Consider the following 22,739-nt stretch of genomic DNA (forward strand, 5'->3'; position numbering starts at 1 on the left):
CCCACCACACACCCACAGAGGTTCATCTGCCTTGAATTAATCAATCTAGAACCCATCTTCTCATCATTCTATTTTCTAACTTAAAAGCTCTAAACCAGGCTGGGTGCAGTGGCTCACGCCTGTAATCCCAACACTTTGGGAGGCCAAGGCGGGTGGACTGCCTGAGCTCAGGAGTTCAAAACCAGTCTGGCTAACGTGGCAAAACCCCCATCTCTACAAAAAATAAAATAAAAGCTCTAAACTCTTTTGATTTTCCCATTTGAATCACCTCCCTCCTTTTCTAGACTGGACTAGAGGACAGGTCCCTATCAGAATACAGAGGGTTATAGGCACCGTCTCCACACCCAGGTTTTGGGCATTCTACCTGGGTTCCAGAAGCCTAAAACTGGCTAAGGACTTCCTCCTAGATTTGGACCAATTTTAGTTAATATTTATTGAGCACCTACTATGTGAAAGGCGTACTACTCACAGCAGCCACTTGAGCTAACTGTTTTCATCATTTTGCCTATGATCAACTGACCTAATGATCTTCAGATTCCAAGTCCTTGGGCCTGTACCCTGCAACCTGCTGCAGGTGAGTAAGAGGGAAAGATCCTATCCAGTGGGTCTCCTTCATCTGACTGTAAGCAACCCAAGGCCTAGGAGAGTGCCTTGTTCATTTTGGCATCCCCAGTGCCTGGCATGGGACTGGGCACATATTAAGCATTCACTGTAAACATGACTAAAAAAAGGCTCTTTGGCCAGGCGCGGTGGCTCATGCTTGTAATCCCAGCACTTTGGGAGGCCGAGGCGGGCGGATCACGAGGTCAGGAGATCGAGACCACGGTGAAACCCCGTCTCTACTAAAAATACAAAAAATTAGCCGGGCATGGTGGCGGGCGCCTGTAGTCCCCAGCTACTCGGAGAGGCTGAGGCAGGAGAATGGCGTGAACCCGGGAGGCGGAGCTTGCAGTGAGCCAAGATCGCGCCACTGCACTCCAACCTGGGTGACAAAGCGAGACTCTGTCTCAAAAAAAAAAAAAAAAAAAAAAAGGCTCTTATAATATGTGAATGAAAGAAAGCAATTGTAGGGGAAGGGTAGGGAGAGGAGGGAGGAGATGCAGCCTGGAGAAGGGTCTACCTAAGTGTCCAGTTCTCCTATTTTTTTTTTTTTTTTTGAGATGGAGTCTCACCCCATCGCCCAGGCTGGAGTGCAATGGCGTGATCTTGGCTTACTTCAACCTCCACCTCCCGGGTTCAAACGATTCTCCTGCCTCAGCCTCCTGAGTAGTGGGATTACAGGTGCCTGTCACCCTGCCCAGCTAATTTTTCTATTTTTAATAGAGACGAGATTTCGCCACGTTGGCCAGGCTGGTCTTTAACTCCAGACCTCATGATCCGCCTGCCTCGTCCTCCCAAAGTGCTGGGATTACAGGCGTGAGCCACCACGCCCGGCCCAGTTCTACTATTTTTTTCTTTCTTTCTATTTATTTATCTATTTATTTATTTATTGAGACTGAGTCTCGCTCTGTCACCCAAGCTAGAGTGCAGTGGAGTGATCTCGGCTCACTACAACCTCCGCCTCCTGGGTTCAAGCGATTCTCCTGTCTCGCCCTCCTGAGTAGCTGGGACTACAGGCACGTGCCACCACACCCGGCTGATTTTTTTTTTTTATTTTTAGTAGAGACGGGGTTTCACCATGTTAGCCAGGATGGTCTCGATCTCCTGACCTCATGATCCGCCTGCCTCAGCCTCCCAAAGTGCTAGGATTACAGTCGTGAGCCACCGTGCCCGGCTACTATTTTTTTCAAATGCATTTTCTGTTTATGTAGAGTATCCGGTTCTAAACCAACCTCTCTCCTTGTAACAGCCCAAGACAGGAGCTTCCAGCAAAGCCCCATCATCATCCACCCTGTGAAGAGCCAAGGATTCTAACTTCCGCACCACTCACTTTTGCCCAGTACTGACCAACCTTTCATGAGAGCTAAGGGCCTGTGTGTCCTGGGGAAGGCTCTCCAGGGAGATGCAGCCAGGGCCCCTCTCTGTAACCTGACAGAGGCTGCCTGCCACCAGGGAAGCTGGAGGGATGGCCAGTTCCACTCCTGGGCAGCAGTTATCTCTCTGGGGATGCAGCATCTGTGCTCAGGGAATAAAGTTTCTCCATGCAGCCTAAACAGGTCCAGGCTGGCCCCTTCCCAGAGTCACCCCTACTCCATTCTGACTCCTCTCAAAAACTGCCACTGCCTCCTCCCCACCAGGTATGTTCCTATAAAATTCCCTCCTCTTTCAGGAAGAACCTGTGCAGCCTCTCCCACACGCATAAATCACTTACCTTTGACTTTTACATATGACACGTTTGACCTTATCTCTGAATGAGTTTACTATTATTATTATTATTTTGAGATGGAGTTTCGCTCTTTTGCCCAGGCTGGAGTGAAGTGGTGCAATCTCCACTCACTGCAACCTCTGCCTTCCGGGTTCAAGCGATTCTCCTGCCTCAGCCTCCCGAGCAGCTAGGATTACAGGCACCTGCCACCACGCGGGGTGGTGGAGGTTCAGTGAGCTGAGATCCTGCAACTGCACTCCACCCTGGGCGACAGAGCGAAACTCTGTCTCAAAATAAATAAATAAATAAAAGGAGTCTTCTGGCCGGGCATGATGGTTCATGCCTGTAATCCCAGCATTTTGGGAAGCCAAGGCAGGAGGACTGCCTGAGCTCAAGAGTTCAAGACCAGCCTGGGAAACATTGCAAAACACCTTCTCTACCAAAAAAAAAAAAAAAAAAACACCCCAAAATTAGCAGGGTGTGATGGCATACACCTGTAGTTCCAGCTACTGGGGAGGCTGAGGAGGGAGGATTGCTTGAGTCCAGGAGGGCAGAGGTTGCAGTGAGCCGAGATTGTGCCACTGCACTCCAGCCTTTATTTAGACACCCTGTCTAAATAAATAAATAAATAATAAATAAATAAATAAAAGTAATCTTCTGACTGTTGTGTTGAGAAGGAAGTGGGGGAGGGGAGGCCAAGGAGACCCACTTAGAAGGATGTTGAAGTAATCCAGGAGAGAGATGATGAGGGCTCACAGTGAAGGCAGTAGTTACCTGGAGAGGGAGCTGTGAGTGGGGAGGGGCCTCTCACAGGACCCCCTGCTAGCAATATGCTTCTTGATTTACCTGTGTGATGACTACATGGGTGTACTTTTTTTTTTTGAGAGAGACAGTATTGTTCTGTCGCCCAGGCTGGAGTGCAGTGGCGTGATAATGGCTCACTGCAACCTCTGCCTCTCGGGTTCAAGTGATTCTCCTGCCTCGGCCTCTGGTACAGCTGGGATTACAGGTGTGTGCCACCACACCAGGCTACTTTTTGTATTTTTGGTAGAGATGGGGCTTCACCATGTTGGCCAGCCTGGTCTTAAACTCCCGACTCGAGGTGATCTGCCTGCCTTGGCCTCCCAAAGTGCTGGGATTACAGGAGTGAGCCACCACGCCCGGCCAGACATGTATGTTTATTTACTTATGTTCTATTTCACAATAAAAGAAGAAATAAAGCAATAACATGAGGAACACAGCTATAAATGGCTGGGACACACTGGAATCCAATTCTAGCACTCTTTATCCTGCTAATCGAACCCAAGGAATAGGCCCCAACCCAGCTCACTTATATCCTTGTGCTGTAGCCTGGAGCAAACCTTGTCATTTCTCTCAGCCTCAGAGTTTCTCATCTGTGAAACCAGGAAACTACTGACTGGCTCTTTACTTCACTAAGGTGTTGTCAAGCTCACAGTGCTTTATAAACTGCCGAAAAGCACACATTATGATTGGTATTTTATTGGTTTTTGTTTTGTTTTGTTTTTTCGAGACGAAATCTCATTCTTGTCCCCCAGGCTGAAGTGCAATGGCACAATCTTGGCTCACTGCAACCTCCACCTCCCGGGTTCAAGCGATTCTCGTGCCTCAGCCTCCCGAGTAGCTGGGATTACAGGTGCCTGCCACCACATCCGGCTAATTTTTGTATTTTTAGTAGAGACAGGGTTTCACCACGTTGTCCAGGCTGGTCTTGAACTCCTGACCTCAGGTGATCCACCCGCCTCGGCCTCCCAAAGTGCTGGGATTACAGGTGTAAGCCACCACGACGGGCCTTATTGTGTTTTTAAAACAGCTTTCTTAATATATAATGAATGTACAATAAACTGCACATAAAGTGTACAATTTGATGAGGTTTTTGGTTTTTTTTTGAGACGGAGTTTCACTGTTGTTGCCCAGGCTGGAGTGCAATGGCGCGATCTTGGCTCATTACAACCCGCCTCCCGGGTTCAAGTGATTCTCCTGCCTCAGCCTCCCGAGTAACTGGGATTCCAGGCATGTGCCATCACGCCCAGCTAATTTTGTATTTTTAGTAGAGACGGGGTTTCTCCATGTTGGTCAGGTTGGTCTTGAACTCCCGACCTCAGGTGATCCGCCCACCTCAGCCTCCCAAAGTGCTAGGATTACAGGCTTGAGCCACCACGTCTGGCCAATTTGATGAGTTTTAATACATGTATATACCTGTGAAACAATTACCACAACCAAGATAATGAACATATTCCTCATCTCCATGAGTTTCCCTGTACTCCTTTGTAATCTACCCCCCACTTCCCTACTGCCATGTTCCTGGCAGTTAGTCTGCATTTTCTAGAATTTTATTTTATTTGAGATGTGATCTCACTATGTTGCTCAGGCTGGAGTGCAGTGGCCTGATCATAGCTCAACCATGTTAGCCAGGATGGTCTTGATCTGCCCGCCTCGGCCTTCCAAAGTGCTGGGATTACAGGTGTGAGCTACCGCACCCGGCCACATTTAAATATTTCAAGTTAATTTTTGTATATGGTATGAGGTAAGGGTCAAGGTTTAAGGGTCAAGGTTTAGACTAGGTGCAGTGGCTCATGCCTGTAATCACAGCACTTTGGGAGGCTAAGGTGGGTGGATTACCTGAGGTCAGAAGTTCGAGATTAGCCTGGCTAACACGGTGAAACCCTGTCTCTACCAAAAATATGAAAATTAGCCGGGCATGGTGGCGCACACCTGTAGTCCCTGCTGCTTGGGAGGCTGAGGCAGAAGAATCACTTGAACCTGGGAGGCAGAGGTGGCAGTGAGCTGAGATCACGCCACTGCACTCCAGCCTGGGTGAAAGAGTGAGACTCCATCTCAAAAAAAAAAACTCAATATTTATATTTGGACAGGCATAGTGGCTCACATCCATAATCCTGGCACTTTGAGAGGCCGAAATGGGAGGATTGCTTGAGTTCAGGAGTTCAAAACCAGCCTGGGCAACATGGCAAAACCCCGTCTCTACCAAAACAACACAAAAATTAGCTGGGTGTGGTGGTGCACGTCTGTAGCCCCAGCTACTCAGGAGGCTGAGGTGGGAGGGTGGCCTGAGCCCAGAAAGCAGAGGTTGCAGTGAGTCAAGATCTCACTACTGCACTCCAGCCTGGGGGACAAGGCCAACTCTCTCTCAAAAAATAAAAATAAAAATTAATTAAATAAATATTTACATTAAAATATTTCCAGTTGATTTTTGTACATAGTGTGAGGTAAGGATCAAAGTTTTTTATTTTGGGTTTTGTTTTTCCATATAGCTATCCAATTGCTTCAGCACACATTTGTGGAAAAGATTATCCTTTCTCCATTGAATCTCTTTGGCAACTTCATTTAAAATCAATTGATCATATATGTGTGGATCTATTTCTGTTCCATTAATCCATATATATTTATATATTTATGCTAATACCATTACCGTAGCTTTAAAATAAGTCTTGAAATCATAGAATGTAAGTTCTCTTTTGTTCTTCTTTTTCAAAATGGTTTTGGCTATTTTAGGTCTTTTGCATTTCCACATAAATTTTAAAATCAGATTGTTAATTACTGAAAAAAAAAGGCTGCTGGGGCCGGGCACAGTGGCTCACGCCTGTAATCCCAGCACTTTGAAAAGAGGCTAAGGCGGGCAGATCACCTGAGGTCAGGAGTTCGAGACCAGCCTGGCCAACATGGTGAAACCTCATCTCTACTAAAAATACAAAAAATTAGCTGGGCATGGTGGTGTGCACCTGTAATCCCAGCTACTCAGGAGGCTAAGGCAGGAGAATAGCTTGAAACCGGGAGGCGGAGATTGCAGTGAGCCGAGATCACATCACCGCACTCCAGCCTGGGTGACAGAGCGAGACTCCACCTTAAAAAAAAAAAAAAAAAAGCTGCTGGAATTCTGATTGGGACTGCACTGAATCTATAGATCTCTTCCTTGCAGGAGGTTTTTTTTCTGATTAATCCTAGTTGCTCCAGCAACAGTCCTCAACTCATCAATGAGCCCACCTTAACCTAGAACAGGACCAGTTTCACTGCAGGTCCTTAAACCTGTTGCTGCTCCTTAAACACCCTGTGAATGTACACACCTCCAGCCTTTGCACATGTTATTTCCTTTTTTTTTTTTTTTTTTTTTGAGACAGGGTCTTGCTTTGTTACACAGGCTACAATGCAGTGGCCCAAACATGGCTCACTGCAGCCTCGACATCCCAGGCTCAAGCGATCCTCCTGCCTCAGCTTCCTGAGTAGCTGGGACTACAGGCACACACCACCACACCCAGCTCACTTTCGTATTTGTGGTAGAGACAGGGCTTCGCCATGTTGCCCAGACTGGTCTCGAACGCCTGAGCTCAAGCGATCCTCCCACCTCAGTCTCCAAAGTACTGGGATTACAGGCATGAGCCACCACACCTAGCTCTCATTCTCCACTTACGTCTACTGGGCTCCACCCTACTCACCCTCAGCTCAAATGTTACCCCTCTATGAAGATGTCTCTAACTCATCCCAGACCCTGGCTGAATCATTCATTTGCCTGGGTTTCACACCACTTTGTCCTCATCTCCCTCACAGGCGCACAGAACTTTTAATTACTAGTTAATATCACTTTAAGTGGCCATTACTTGTTTATACATCTTTCTCCCCTATTAGATAGAACTCCTTCAAGCAGGGACCATATTATTTCTTATCTTTTGAATTAAACCTTTTGAGATAATCATAGGTTCATATGCAGTTCATAAGAAATAAATACAAAAGAGATCCCATGTACCCTTTTCCCAGTCTCTCCCAATGGTAACATCTTTAAAAACTTTAGTACAATAACACAACCAGAAAATTGACACTGATACAATCCACTGATCTTACTCAAATATCCCCAGTTTTACATGTATGCCGTGTGTGTGTGTGTGTGTGTGTGTGTGTGCATTTGTAGTTAAGGACATACTTTTTACTATTTGAACAATGACATTAGGACGTTTTGGAAGTAACGCAGTAAAGGCAGTTAAGCAAGCTACTTAGGGTATCGTTGGAGCCCAGAAGCACCTAGTCCACTTTTGGAGGAGTGGTGATGGTGAGGGAATGGGGAAGGACGTCAGAATATGCTTTGGTCAAGGCCCGCTACTAGTAGCTGCTCAAATAACTGCGTTAAATTATGTTGAACCCAACGCTATTTTCCATGTTTTCTTATGTAAATCCTCGCATCCCTGAGTGTTCCATTATTTTCATATTTATTTGGCAGGTGGAACATTCGAGGCTGGGAGCCCTTACATGCCCCGCGAGAGGTCACGCAGTTAGGAAGTGACAGGAGTGAAGTCAGCCCAAGTCCGCTGTCTCCAAGCCCAGTGCTCTCTCCCCCTAATGGCGGTACGCGGGGCACATATCCGTACCACGTATGCCTTATCCCTATTCGGAACTTTGCCTCCAACCCTCTTCCTGTTTTCTTGGCTGTCTTACAAGGGAGCCTTTTCAGGCAGCAACTCCAGAGAGAACCGACGGAGCGTGCAACAGCAAACACTAACTAGACCAGCCGACAGCCACGCGTTCATCACTCCCTGGCCCAGTGCGCGGCAGAACTGGCGCAAGCGCACGCCGGCAGGTTGTACTCAGAATCCGGGCCCTTGCCAGACAGGGGCGGAACCGGAAGTCGCTGTACATCTCATGGTTGCTAAGAAACGGAGCTTCCACAAACCGGATAGAGGTTCTCCAGCTTTTCTTCGATTGTCTCTGCTTTAGCGTCTCTAAATCCAGTCACCATGTCGGACCCCGAAGGCGAGACCTTACGAAGCACCTTTCCCTCTTATATGGCCGAAGGCGAGCGGCTCTACCTGTGCGGGGAATTTTCTAAAGCCGCGCAGAGCTTCAGCAACGTGAGTCGAGCTCTGAACCTATCCATCACCCCATCACCTGTCACTTTTTTTTTTTTTTTTGAGACGGAGTTTCGCTCTTGTTGCCTAGGCTGGAGTGCAATGGCACGATCTCGGCTCGCCGCAACCTCCGCCTCCCGAGTTCAAGCGATTCTCCTGCCTCCACCTCCCAACTAGCTGGGACTACAGGCGCGCGCCACCATGCCCGGCTAATTATTTTGTCTTTTTAGTAGAGATGGGAGTTTCACTGTGTTGGCCAGGCTGGTCTCGAACTCCTGACCTGGTGATCCACCCGCTTCGGCCTCCCAAAGTGTTGGGATTACAGGCGTGAGCCACTGCGCCTGCCCCCTGCCCTCATCTTTTGATTGCAGATAACACTGAGGTCTTGATGATGCCTGGAGGACCCTGTTGTTTCTATTATTCACTGATTTTTGATGGACACACTGCTGTCACAGATAAGCCCTGTGCTTGGCCATTTTCTACCAATTCCCACTTGCGACCTCCATTCTCTGCGTTAACAGTGACCTTTTCCTCTACTTTTACTTAAATGTTTCATGATTAACCGGCCTCCTTCCACAGAGCACCCTTACCTTCCCATCATTTGCTGGCAGATTGGATGGGAGGTTGCATGCAGAAGCCGCAATGTCTCCAGCACACCGTTGCTTATAAAAGGTGGCCAGTAAGCAACATATGATTATTATTATCAATTTTGAGATGAAATTTTGCTATGTCGCCCAGGCTGGAGTGCAGTGGCGAGATCTCAGCTCACTGCAACCTCTGCCTCCCCAGGTTCAAGCGATTTTCCTGCCTCAGCCTAGGGAGTAGTTGGGATTACAGGCATGTGCCACCACGCCTGGCTAATTTTTGTATTCTTAGTAGAGACAGGGTTTCACCATGTTGGCCAGGCTGGTGTCGAACTCCTGACCTCAAGTGATACGCCTGCCTTGGCCCCTCAAAGTGCTGGGCTTACAGAGGTGAGCTGCCGCACCAACCAGCAACATTATTATAGTAACCCTAGTATAAATTGCATCATCTCACCCTAGGGGGATTTGGTGCTGGTTTTTGTTGTTGTTGTTGTTGTTTTGGAGACGTAGTCTTGCTCTGTCTCCAGGCTGGAGTGCAATGGTGTGATCTTGGCTCACTGCAACCTCCACCTCCTGGATTCAAGTGAGTCTCCTGCCTCAGCCCCAGGCACATTGCTAAGCATACTGGATTTTTGTTGTTGTTAAGATGGAGTTTTGCTCTTCTTGTCCACGCTGGAGTGCAGTGGCACAATCTCGGCTCACCCCAACCTCCACCTCCCAGGTTCAAGCGATTCTCCTGCCTCAGCCTTCCGAGTAGCTGGGATTCCAGGCATGCGCCACCATGCTCGGCTAATTTTGTATTTTTAGTAGAGACGGGGTTTTTCCATGTTGGTCAGGCTGGTCTTGAACTCCCCACCTCAGGTGATCCCCCCCACCTCAGCCTCCCAAAGTGCTGGGATTACGGGTGTGAACCACCCCGCCCAGTGCATACTCAATTTTATAGATTAGGAAATATACAGAAGTTGAGCAACATGCCCAAGGTCACTGAACTAGCAAGTGGTAGAGGAAGGATTCAAAGCCGGGCTCAGACTCCAATGCTGACGTGCTAACCACCAGACTACACATCTGACATCTGCATAAGAGAACTGTTTTTTTTTTTTGTTTTGTTTTTGTTTTTTCAGAGACAGGATCTTGTTCTATCTCCCAAGCTGGAATGTGGTGGCACAATCACAGCTCAATACAGCTTCAAACTCCTGAGCTCAAGTGATCCTCCCACCGTAGTGTTCCAAGTAGCTGGAGCTACAGGCTTACACCACCATGCCTGGCTAATTTTTTCTTTTCTTTTTTTTTTTTTTTTTTTGTAGAGATAGGTGTTTTGCTATGTTGCCCTGATTGGTATTGAACACTTGAGCTCAAGTAATACTCCCGCTTTGGCCTCACAAAGTGCTAGAATTACAGGTATGAGCTACAGTGCCCTAAAAAGATGTTTTTATGACCATTTCTTTTGCTCCAAATTGCCCACTTCTTATTCTAGATGGAGTGGTAGGATAACCCTGTAGTCTCGAGACTTCCTGTAAGATCAAGCTTCTCAATAGCTCCCCAGAGTCGTTTGTCCCATTCAGTCACCAACCATACCCTAAAACCAGAAATGATGACCAGATAAGTGAACAGTTGAGGTCGGGAGCCCTGTCCCCACTTATTCTCCTCCTGCTGGATCATGTCCCATCCTGAAGTACCCCCCAGCAGTGAAAAAAGAACACCCTGAGGGAAGGGTAGCCTTGGATGAGAAGCAGTCACTTTCCAGAAAGACAGTAGCTACTTCCCCTTCTTAGAAAAGTAGGAAGGTCCTAGAAAGGGGTGGGTACCAGGAGACAGAGGGTTGCAGTGAGCCAAGATCGTGCCATTGCACTCTAGCCTGGGCAACAAGAGTGAAACTCCGTCTAACAAAAAAAAAAAAAAAAAAAAAAAGACCAGGCCAGGTGGCTCATGCCTGTAATCCCAGCACTTTGGGAGGCCAAGGCAGGTGGATCACCTGAGGTCAGGTGTTCGAGACCAGCCTGGCTAACATGGTGAAACCCCATTTCTACTAAAAATACAAAAAATCTACTGGACGTGGTGGCGAGTGCCTGTGATCCCAGCTACTCCGGAGGCTGAGGCAGGAGAATCGCTTGAACCCGGGAGGCGGAGGTTGCAGTGAGCCGAGATCATGCCATTGCACTCCAGCTTTGGTAACAAGAGCAAAACGCCATCTCAACAAAAAAAAATTAGCCAGGTGTGGTGGCGGGCGCCTGTAGTCCCAGGTACTCAGGAGGCTGAAGCAGGAGAATTGCTTCAACCCGGGACTCGGAGGTTGCAGTGAGCAGAGATTGTGCCACTGCACTCCAGCCTGGGTGACAGAGTGAGACTCTATCTCAAAAAAGAAAAAGGGAGGTGGGTACAGTTAGATGCCTCAGGAAGGACAGTACCACCACAGACTATGGTAATCATCTCACACAGAAGAGAGGGCACTGGGAGTGGGGATATTGCCCTCAACCCCACTTTAGGATCAAAATCACAGTTTCATTTTCCTGGCATTATCTTTTTTTTCTTTCTATTTTTTTCATTTTTCTCCTTCCTTCCTTCCTTCCTTCCTTCCTTCCTTCCTTCCTTCTTTCTTTCTTCTTTCTTTCTTTTCTTTTTTTTTTTTTTTGAGACAGGGTCTCACTCCATCACCCAGGCTGGAGTGCAGTGGCATGATCTCAGCTCACTGCAACCTCTGCCTCCCAGGTTCAAGCGATTCTCTTGCCTCAGACTCCCAAGTAGCTGGGATTACAGGTGCTCACCACCATGTCTGGCTAATTTTTGTATTTTTAGTAGAAATGGGTTTCACCACGTTGGCCAGGCTGGTCTCAAACTCCTGACTTCAAGTGACCCATCCACCTTGGCCTCCCAAAGTTCTGGGATTACAGGTGTGAGCCACTGCACCTGGCCTCTTTTTGTTTTGTTTTGTTTTCTGAGACAGAGTCTCATTCTGTCACCCAGGCTGAAGTGCAGCAGTGTGGTCATGGCTTACTGCAGCCTCGACCTCTCCAGGTTCAAGCAATCCTCCCATCTCAGCCTCCTGAGTAGCTGGGACTACAATCATGGACCACCATGCCCAGCAAATTTTTTTGCATTTTGTAGAGACAGGGTTTTGCCATGTTGCCCAGGCTGGTCTCAAACTCTTGGGCTCAAGCGTTCCGCCCACCTCGACCTGCCAAAGTGCTGGGATTACAGGTGTGAGCCACCACTCCCAGCCTTTTCCTGGTATTTTCTTTTTTTTTTTTTTTTTTTTTTTTTGAGACGGAGTCTTGCTCTGTCTCCCAGGCGGGAGTGCAATGGCGCGATCTCGGCTCACTGCAAGCTCCGCCTCCCGGGTTCATGCCATTCTTCTGCCTCAGCCTCCCGAGTAGCTGGGACTACAGGCACCTGCCAACACGTCCAGCTAATTTTTTGTATTTTTAGTAAAGATGGGGTTTCACTGTGTTAGCCAGGATGGTCTCGATCTCCTGACCTCGTGATCCGCCCACCTCGGCCTCCCAAAGTGCTGGGATTACAGGCTTGAGCCACCGCGCCCGGCCGGTATTTTCATCTTAATCCCTGGATATAGTGATTAGTTCTTGATTAGCTACATAAAAAGAGAAGGCTACTGGAGTGGTTAACCCACGTGGCAGATTGTCCTCAAGTCCACTTCAGAATGCTTAGCCTTTGAAATTTGCTTTGAGTATGATGTGTTGCCATTTCAGGTTTGTAGTTGAGTTTGGTGTGCACAAAATACCCTATAGTTCTATTGCCTGAGGGGACTGGGGGGCTCTCAGACATTGGTGGAAAGTCAGCGTATCCACAGAGTAACATATTCCTACTCTTCAGCCAGTGGCTTCCACAATAGCCATGATTTGACCTTGTTCAAGGTGAGCCGTATGCAGATAATCAAGTTGACTGAGCGCAGATTGGAGTTGTTCTACTTAGGAGCCAGAGGCCTATGTGCTGGCCTGAAGAATCCCCTTGAACCTCTGCAGGAGGGTTTGGGCTGCCCTTCCCACTCCAGCTTCTACCTTGCTCTTCATGCTGGCTGTCAACCTGACTGGTTTCTTTGTTAGGCTCTTTACCTTCAGGATGGAGACAAGAATTGCCTGGTTGCTCGCTCAAAGTGCTTCCTGAAGATGGGAGACTTGGAGAGATCCCTGAAGGATGCTGAGGCTTCGCTCCAGAGTGACCCAGCTTTCTGTAAGGTGACTGCATGGGCGGGAGGACTCGATCCTGCCATTGCCTATAGCAACTTCTGGTTGCAAGTAGTTGTAACAAGTAGTTGTAACAAGTAGTTGTTACAAGTAGAACCAGCCAGACTGCCTAGTGTTTGATGCCATTTTCTCTTCCTAGGTCATTGCCTAAGTCCCTGCCCCCTGTATTCCAACCTTGACCTTCAACCCAGGACCCTTCTGTTCCACCACATGTGAGTCCTATGAGGCCTTATCTTTTCACATTGATTTGATTTCCTCCCATTCCAGGGGATTTTACAAAAGGCTGAGACACTGTACACCATGGGAGACTTTGAGTTTGCCTTGGTATTCTATCATCGAGGCTACAAGCTGAGGCCTGATCGGGAATTCAAAGTTGGCATTCAGAAAGCCCAGGAAGCCATCAACAACTCAGTGGGAAGTGAGTGACCACAGGGCCTATGCCCTTATCCAGGAAGGTCCTTGGAATCCTTAGGTTTAGAGGAAGGCTGAGGTACAGCAGATGAGCAGCCACCACCAGGCCCGCAGGGAGTCCTACACCTGGATTTGGCTGCTGCAGTGTTGTTGAGGATTAGCTGGGCGTGGTGGCGGGTGCCACCTGTCTGCTGGGAGGACCATTCCCTGACGCACACACTGATCTCTGAGCGCTGCAGCCTTGGGTTTTTCTAAAGGTCAGATTAGAAAGGCTGTTTCACTATATCCAGGGATTAAGATGAAAATACCAGGAAAAGGCTGGGAGTGGTGGCTCACACCTGTAATCCCAGCACTTCGGCAGGTCGAGGTGGGCGGAACACTTAAGCCCAAGAGTTTGAGACCAGCCTGGGCAACATGGCAAAACCCTGTCTCTGAAACAGATTATACTGTTTCAGAGTAGGCCTGTCTTTAGCCCGGTGTCAAAAGCTATAATGCGGTCCTGAGCCCAGCCTTCTGTAGTCCCTGGCTTCCTCCCTCACCAGACGCATACCAAGGGCTGGCCTTAGCCATCAGCATTATGGCAGGGCAAGAAGGGAAGCAAGTGAGAGCAAGTGAGAGCTTGCTCTCTCGGTGGCGGGGCCTGGAAATGGACAGTTTCCCCTGCATCCTTGGCCTCCCTTTGTTTGGAAATCTGGCTGCCATAGCCTTGGGCTAGCGGGGGCTGTTAGCTCCTAGGAGTTACACCAAACAGCCTGCACCATTTGCCTGCTAGGCTGTCTTAGGGCCAGCTTTGCCACAGCCTCCACCATCCCTCTGCCAAAGGCAGCCATTTCCACATAAAAATATGTGATAGGTCATGCCTGGGGGGCCTGGCCGACCTGAGCTCCAGCTTCTTTCCTTGCAGGTCCTTCTTCCATTAAACTGGAGAACAAAGGGGACCTCTCCTTCTTAAGCAAGCAGGCTGAGGTAAGGGCCCTGGTTCTGTGGTTGTATCCCTCCAAGGGAAGAGGCTGTGTGTGCCTGAGAAGGGGTCTTGGGAGCCTAGCTGCAACCCGACCAGTCATACTCCATGACTCTTGGCCCACAGAAAGGTCCTGGAGTTGGAGGAATCTAGGATCACAGACCCTAGGGCCATGGCTGGGTACACTCTGCTCCTTGCTGAAGCTCTGTTGGGTGTTGCTCCATTTTCTCAGAATATAAAAGCCCAGCAGAAGCCTCAGCCCATGAAACACCTCTTACACCCCACCAAGGGAGAGCCCAAGCGGAAGGGCTCACTGAAGAGTGAGAAGACTGTCCGCCAGCTTCTGGGGGAGCTCTACGTGGACAAAAAGTATTTGGAGAAGCTCCTATTGGATGAAGGTTTCGGACACTTTGTTGGCACGGGGCCTTGGGGGAAAGGAAATCTGGGTGGATGCTTCCTGCATGAGCTGAAGGCAGAACCTGTCATATAATATTAGCTGACATGTACCTATGGACAGGTTTTATTAGCATTCTCATTTTACAGATGAGGAAACTGAGGCACAGACCAACGGAAACTAAGGTCACATATAGGTAGGCAATGACATGGCTTATATTAGAATCCAGGAAGTCCAATTTTAGAGCAATGCTCCTAAGTGCTATGGTACCCTGGGAGGGAACAACAGAGATTTGGTCTCCTTTACCACCATAGTCCCTGAAGGGACATCCCCTTTGCCTTCAATCTTTACAATGGGCAAAGGAATCCAGCGGACAGGTGCTTAAACCCGAGGTTATTAGTTCTAGAATGCTCTGAAACATCATCTGGTCCAAGTTCTCCTTTCATAGATAAGGAAATAGAGACCCTGATTGGGAAAGAACTTTTATAAGTTGACAAACAAGTTCATGGTGGAGTCAACATCAGAACGCAGGCCTCTGACCTCCAGTCCAGTGCTCTTTCTTTTAAAGACAGAGTCTTGCTCTGTTGCCCAGGCTGGAGTGCAGTGAAGCAAACTCGGCTCACTGCTACCTCCACCTCCTGGGTTAAAGCGATTCTCCTGCCTCAGCCTCCCTAGTAGCTAGGACTATAGGTGCCCACCACCACATCCGGCTAATTTTTTGTATTTTTAGTAGAGATGGGGTTTCACCATGTTGGCCAGGCTGGTTTCGAACTCCTGACCTCAGGTGATCTGCCCACCTCGGCCTCCCAAAGTGCTGGGATTACAGGTGTGAGCCACTACACCTGGCCAGTCCAGTGCTCTTTCCACCACACTGCTGCCAGTGACAGGATGAAGGACAGAGGCCTGAGATGAACGTCTCACATCAACATGGGGATGGGAGTATTGCCATTAGATGATAAGCCTGAGCAGGGTCACCTGTGAATCAAATGCCTCTTCTCCAGAATTGGCTTCCCAAGGTCATATGTAGGGTTCCCTGTTCCGTGACACAGGAACAGCTTCACTGCTGGCACATCTCCTTAGCAACAGGCCTGAATGCCTCCTATTCTCCAGAGGACCTGCTGCGGAGGGAAGGGGTGGCTTGAATATTACCTCAAGTGACCTTGTAGCTTTGCTTCTGGCTGTAACCTCTGGCCAGGACTTGGGCACCCCCCTTCCAGCTCCCAGTGTGCACAGGCCCACTGGGCACCTGGGAAATCACTGGGCACTGGCAGCCTGGGCCAGATCGTGCATTTAGACTCAGTGTTATCTGAGGACACAGCTTGAACTGGGGAAGCCCCGAGGCTTCTCAGCGAGCCATCCACCAGCTGCCCCTTCTGGCCAGCTCCTCATGTCTTGCCATAAGGGGCCCATACCATGGAACTCCTGAAAGTGGGGCTCTGGCTGCATCCTGGCCTGGATAAACCCACTCTGCCACCATACGCACTCACATTCCTCTCTGTTTCAACAACTCCAAGCAGAGCTCTTCACAGAGGGCCCTGCAGCAGCTACCGGGAGGAAACAGGAGGCAAATCCCTTAGAGGCTTGTTCTCCTTGGCGCCTCCTCACACCCCTTCCCCACAGACCTGATCAAAGGCACCATGAAGGGTGGCCTGACTGTGGAGGACCTCATCATGACGGGCATCAACTACCTGGATACTCACAGCAACTTCTGGAGGCAGCAGAAGCCAATCTACGCCAGGGAGCGGGACCGGAAGCTGATGCAAGAGAAATGGCTGCGGGACCACAAACGCCGTCCCTCACAGACAGCCCATTACATCCTCAAGAGCCTGGAGGACATTGATATGTGTAGGTGTTGTTCTCAGAGGGTGGGGCAGGTGCCTCCAGTGCCGTATCAGGTGGGGAAGGAGCAACCAGGTGTCTGAGCCCCTGGTCTCTCTGACCTGCAGATGGTGTCTGCAGGAAGAGGAGTTACCCTGTCAGCTAAGAGGAGGCTGCCCTGGCCTCCACAGCACCCCTTTCCTTTCCCAGTGCTCACAAGTGGCAGTGCTGAAGGGAGTCTTCAGAAAGCTGAGAAAGTGCTGAAGAAGGTACTGGAATGGAACAAGGAAGAGGTACCCAACAAGGATGAACTGGTTGGAAACTTGTATAGCTGCATAGGGAATGCCCAGATTGAGCTGGGGCAGATGGAGGCAGCCCTGCAGAGCCACAGAAAGGACCTGGAGATCGCCAAGGAATAGTGAGTGCCCCAGGGGAGGCCACTGGCGTGAGCCTACAGAGGAGGACACCTGGGGCTATCTGAGGCCCTTGCCAGGGCTGCTGGTGGCTTGACTCCCATTTTCTGCTCTGCATGCCCGAGGTGGATTCTCCCGGCGGTGGGGACCACCTGCCCAGGACTGAGGGTGGGGGAACCTAGACTGTTAGCTTTTTTGCCACCAAAAGCGTAGTGGCTCAAAATTCCAAAAAGCTACCCAATGATCTGGCTCTTGGGGATGTTTATATTCTTACATCATCTTAACAAGCATGCATGAAGCCTCAGACATGCCAGATGCTGCTAGTGTGGGAACACAGTAATAACCAGACACAAGGGCCATTTCCCTGCAGATGTCAAGCAAAAAGGGACATAGCTAATTAATTGCAATTGTGATAAGTGCCACGAAAGAAAAGTATAGGATCCAGTGTGGTGAGAAATACATTCCAGGAGGACTTGATGACATTGGGGAACACACAGGGCCTATGGAAAGGCCCTGAGACAGGAGGGTACTTAAGCCTGGAGAGCACAGCATATTGCCAGGGAGAGTGGCCAAGAGGAGGCTGAAGGAAGTGGGCAGGGGATGGATCAAGCAGGGTCTTGTAAAACCAGTGCTGACCAAGAGCACGGGCTGTGGAGTCAGGCAGACCTAGGCTGTGGAACTTGCGCCACCCAGCCATGGGACCTGAGATAAGCCACTTTAGCTCCCTCAGCCTCAGGGTCTCCTCCTCTGTTAGCTGGGCACCCTGTAGGATGGAAGGGAGGATGAAATGCAGAAGTACCTGTGCAGACCTTAGGACAGTGCCTGGTATCCACAATAGTAGTAACACCAGCTCTCCAGAAATGAGCTCTTCTCAAGACTTGCTGGCTTCCACCCAGAGGTTCCATCACTTTGTCAGCATCCTGGTTCTACCCTTTGGAGTCATTCTTGACTCTTGGATCCAACCATCTCCCATGCACAAATGAGTTAGGAATCTTTACTTCTCGCTAGACCTCTCTCCTGAGCCTCAGACCTGTGTGTCCAGCAGATTCTAAGACATTTCCACCTGGATGTCCCACAGGAATCCTAAACTTAACATGTCCAAATCGGAATCCCTTATCTTCCTCCCAAACTTACTTCTTGAGGGTTCCCCATCCCCGAAGATAGCACTGTTGGCCACTCAGTCCCCAAGCCAGCCCGGAGGCTTCCCAGATACCTCCCTCCCCTCTCTGTTTTTGCCATATTGCTCAGGTTGGTCTGGATGACAGGCGTGAGCCACTGCGCTTGGCTCCCTCACTGTTCATGCCCAGCACCGGCCATGTCTTGTCCTGTCCATACTTTCTCTGTTTCCCTCCCACAGCTCAGTCCAGACCATCCTTACTTCTTGCCTGTTTCCTCTGACCTGGGCTTCCTACAGCTCAGCTGGCCTTTCTCTGAAAAACAACTCCTGTGGTTGGGATGAAGTTTCAATGCCCTGCTCAACACAGGTTGCCCTTCTTCATTTGACTTCTCCTGGCCTCTCTTGACCTGGCTTTCTCCAGGCCCCCAGGCATTCTGGGCCCCAGCCAGTGCAGAGCTCTGTGCATATCCTCCAGCCCCAGGAATGCTTTCCCTTTCCCCAGCACCTGCTTTATCAAGCTGCTGCCACCCATTCTTCAACATTTCAATAAAAGTTGAAAAGCCTGCCTTCTAGGCCGGCACGGTGGCTTATGCCCATAATCCCAGCACTTTGGGAGGCCAAGGTGGGTGGATCACGAGGTCAGGAGATTGAGACCATCCTGGCTAACATGGTGAAACCCCATCTCTACCAAAAATACAAAAAAAATTAGCCGGGCGTAGTGTTAGCCGAGTGTGGTGGCGTGCACCTGTAGTCCCAGCTACTTGGAAGGCTGAGGCAGGAGAATGGCGTGAACCTGGGAGGTGGAGCTTGCAGTGAGCCGAGATCATGACTGGGTGACAGAGCAAGACTCGTCTCAAAAAAAAAGAAAAGCCTGCCTCCTGCCCCAGGGGGTACAAATCCCTCCCCTGGGCTCCCTCTCCACAGGTAGCCTGTCTGTCCTGTTAGACTTTGGACTTTGGAAGGTGCTATTCCCAGCATCTGCCACACAGTGGGCGTGTAATGAATGTGTGCTAAGCGACTGAATAATTTGAGATGGAGTTTCACTCTTCTTGCCCAGGCTGGAGTGCAATGGAGTGATCTTGGCTCACTGCAACCTGCAACCTCCTTCTCCCTGGTTCAAGTGATTCTTCTGCCTCAGCCTCCCAAGTAGCTAGGATTATTGGCAGCCCGGCTAATTTTGTGTTTTTAGTAGAGATGGGGTTTCACCATGTTGGCCAGGCTAGTCTCTAACTCCTGACCTCAGGTGATCCGCCCACCTCAGCCTCCCAAAGTGCTAGGATTACAGGTGTGAGCCACCGTGCCCAGCCTATTAGTTTTTAACATCCACGAATGGGCCTCACCCAGGCTTACTCCAGTCTTCCTTGTGAGTCCCATGTGCTCCAGGAGCTCCCTCATTCTAATCAGCCACTTGCTAGATTAGCCATTTACTAGTCTAAGTGGTTTATTCAGTGCCCACGGCACTCATTTATTTCTCTGAATTATCTATAAATTATTTGATCACATGCTTTATTTTTGCTATTATGATTTTTAGTACATATTGTTATGAAAAATGAACATATTACAGCTTATTCACTCATTCAACTCGCCAGAACAGAGCACCCACTCTAGAAGAGGGGATCCATTCCGACGGGCTGTGACAGCAGCAGGTGCACAGTGTGGCGCAGGGGCCAAGGAGACAGGCAGGTGGGAGCTTGGCAGGGGCCTCAGGGAAGGCAGCAGGGTCAGCAAGGTGGGCAAGGGGGAGGGAGAAGGGGACCTTGGGCAGGGCAGAAAGATGTGGCAGGGATGGAGGACTTGGAGAACCACAGGTAGGTAGGTGTGGCAGGGCTAGGGACCAGGGCCTGCAGGCAGTGGGAGGTCTGGATGCCATGCCTCGAAACCGGTTCAGCCCCCAGGCACTGAGGCCCAGTGTTTTTGTGTGTGTGTGTTTTGTTTTGTTTTGTTTTGTTTTTTTAGCAACAGGGTATTGCTCTGCTGCCCAGGCTGCAGTGTAGTGGTGCAATCATATTTCACCGCAGACTCCAACTCCTAGGCTCAAGCAATCTTCCTGCCTCACCCTCCTGAGTAGCTGGGTCTACTGGCATGAGCCATTGTGCCCGTGTTTTGTTTTTACACAAGTACTATAATGTCAGGCTTGCAGGCTTGAACCAGAACTGGGTGGTACTGAGAGCAAAACCTGAAAGTTGTCCCCGCAACCCATTTCCCGTCACTTCCCAGGATGATCTTGTTGGAATGTGTCCTCTGGCCCCTTTTCAATGTATTTACCTACATACTCATGTACATATGTAGGATTTTTAAAACCAAAGCAGTTCCTTGCTATTTTTTTATTTTTTAAAAAAGAATGTGTCTTCCTCTCAAAAATAACCACAGGCCAGGCACAGTGGCTCATGCCTGTAATCCCAGCACTTTGGGATGTCACACGTGTCCATGTGAAGAGACCACCAAACAGGCTTTGTGTGAGCAACAAGGCTGTTTATTTCACCTGGGTGCAGGCGGGCTGAGTCCGAAAAGAGAGTCAGCAAAGGGTGGTGGGATTATCATTAGTTCTTATAGGTTTGGGATAGGTGTACAAAATACACTCTTAAGGGCGGGGGAGAATATTACAAAGTACCTTCTTAAGGGTGAGGGAGAATATATAGTATCAGTTAGGGTGGGGCAGGAACAAATCACAATGGTGGAATGTCATCAGTTAAGGCTATTTTCACTTATTTTGTGATTCTTCAGTTACTTCAGGCCATCTGGATGTATGCGTGCAGGTCACAGGGAATATGATGGCTTAGCTTGGGCTCAGAGGCCTGACGTGGGATGCTTAGGCAGGAGGATTGCCTGAGACCAGGAGTTTGAGAACAGCCTGGGCAAATTAGCCAGATGTGGTTTCTTGAGCATGTAGACCTAGTTACTCAGGAGGCTGAGTCAGGAGGATCCATTGAGCCCAAGAGTTTAAGGCTGCAGGGAACTAGGGAGGCCAGGGGTTTGAGATCAGCCTAGGAAACTTGGCAAAACCGCATCTCTATTAAAAGTACAAAAATTGTTGGGAGGCCGAGGTGGGCGAATCACGAGGACAGGAGTTCGAGACCAGCCTGGCCAACATGAAGAAACCCTGTCTCTACTAAAAATACAAAATTAGCCAGGCGTGGTAGCACGACTGTAATCTTAGTTACTCAGGGAGCTGAGGCAGGAGAATTACTTGAATCCTGGAGGTGGAGGTTGCAGTGAGCTGAGATCGCGCTATTGCACTCCAGCCTGGGCCAAAGAGTGAAACTCCATCTCAAAAAAAAAAAAAAAAAAAAAAAAATTAGCTGGGCGTGGTGGCATGTGCCTGGAGTCCCTGCTACTCAGTGGCTGAGGCATGAGAGTCACTTGAACCCCAGAGGCGGAGGTTGCAGTGAGCCAAGATTGTGCCACTGCACTCCGACCTGGGTGACACAGCGAGACTCTGTCTCAAAAAAAAAAAACCGCCGGGCGCGGTGGCTCTAGCCTGTAATCCCAGCACTTTGGGAGGCCGAGGCGGGCGGATCACGAGGTCAGGAGATCGAGACCATCCTGGCTAACACGGTGAAACCCCGTCTCTACTAAAAATACAAAAAATTAGCCAGGCGTGTTGGTGGGCGCCTGTAGTCCCAGCTACTCGGGAGGCTGAGGCAGGAGAATGGCATGAACCCGGGAGGCGGAGCTTGCAGTGAGCCGAGATTGCGCCACTGCACTCCAGCCTGGGGGACAGAGCAAGACTCCGTCTCAAAAAAAAAAACAAACAAAAAGGCCGAGCGCGGTGGCTCACGCTTGTAATCCCAGCACTTTGGGAGGCCGAGGCGGGCGGATCACGAGGTCAGGAGATCGAGACCACGGTGAAACCCCGTCTCTACTAAAAATACAAAAAATTAGCCAGGCGTGGTGGCGGGCGCCTGTAGTCCCAGCTACTCGGAGAGGCTGAGGCAGGAGAATGGCGTGAACCCGGGAGGCGGAGCTTGCAGTGAGCCGAGATTGCGCCACTGCACTCCAGCCTGGGCGACAGAGCGAGACTCCGTCTCAAAAAAAAAAAAAAAAAAAAAAAAACAAAACAAAAAAAACACAAAAAAACCCCAAACACGCATACACACACACACACACACACACCCCGCATACACACAAATTGCCTTTCTTATAGCACTGATAACATTTAGATTATATTTTTTGGCCAGGTGCAGTGGCTCACATCTGTAATCCCAGCACTTCGGGAGGCTGAGGTGGGTAGATCACCTGAGATCAGGAGTTTGAGACCAGCCTTTCTGACATGGCGGAAAGCTCGTCTCTACTAAAAATACAAAAATTAGCTGGGTGTGGTGGCGGGCGCCTGTAATCCCAGCAACTCAGGGGCTGAGGCAGGAGAATTGCTTGAACCCGGGAGGTGGAGTTGCAGTGAGCCAAGGTCATGGCACTGCCCTCCAGCCTGGGCAACAAAGTGAGACTCTGTCTCAAAAAAAAAGTAATTATTTTTAATGCTTATTACTATAAACTGTGCTTTAATGACTGTTCTTGTCACATAATCTTTTTGAGGTAGTTTCCTAGAAAGGCAATTGCTGGTTCAAAGGGACGTCTTTGCAAGCTGTTGACTGATTACTCTCCAGAAAAGTCCTGATAATGTTCATTCTTGGCCCCAGGGCACAGGATGTGCCACATCCTTGCCAGGC

At 49.4% G+C, this 22,739-nt stretch overlaps 1 protein-coding gene across 3 annotated transcripts in view; it reads left to right on the plus strand.

Annotated features, from left to right (window-relative positions):
* Positions 1 to 7,768: 7,768 nt before the first annotated feature.
* Positions 7,769 to 22,739, plus strand: part of ODAD4 (outer dynein arm docking complex subunit 4) — a 34,534-nt gene continuing 19,563 nt past the window's right edge. The window contains exons 1-7 of one of the 3 annotated variants that reach the window (XM_055257244.2): positions 7,769 to 8,178; positions 12,818 to 12,949; positions 13,226 to 13,376; positions 14,274 to 14,335; positions 14,563 to 14,728; positions 16,345 to 16,569; positions 16,753 to 16,960. In XM_055257244.2, coding sequence (XP_055113219.1) covers positions 8,065 to 8,178; positions 12,818 to 12,949; positions 13,226 to 13,376; positions 14,274 to 14,335; positions 14,563 to 14,728; positions 16,345 to 16,569; positions 16,753 to 16,960 — 1,058 coding nt within the window. In that variant the 5' untranslated portion in view covers positions 7,769 to 8,064. The remainder of the gene's footprint in view (positions 8,179 to 12,817; positions 12,950 to 13,225; positions 13,377 to 14,273; positions 14,336 to 14,562; positions 14,729 to 16,344; positions 16,570 to 16,752; positions 16,961 to 22,739) is intronic. The other 2 variants (XM_055257245.2, XM_063629027.1) reach the window with 2 other exon arrangements.

Source organism: Symphalangus syndactylus, chromosome 20, assembly GCF_028878055.3.
Source record: "Symphalangus syndactylus isolate Jambi chromosome 20, NHGRI_mSymSyn1-v2.1_pri, whole genome shotgun sequence".
NCBI classification, from domain to species: Eukaryota; Metazoa; Chordata; class Mammalia; order Primates; family Hylobatidae; genus Symphalangus; species Symphalangus syndactylus.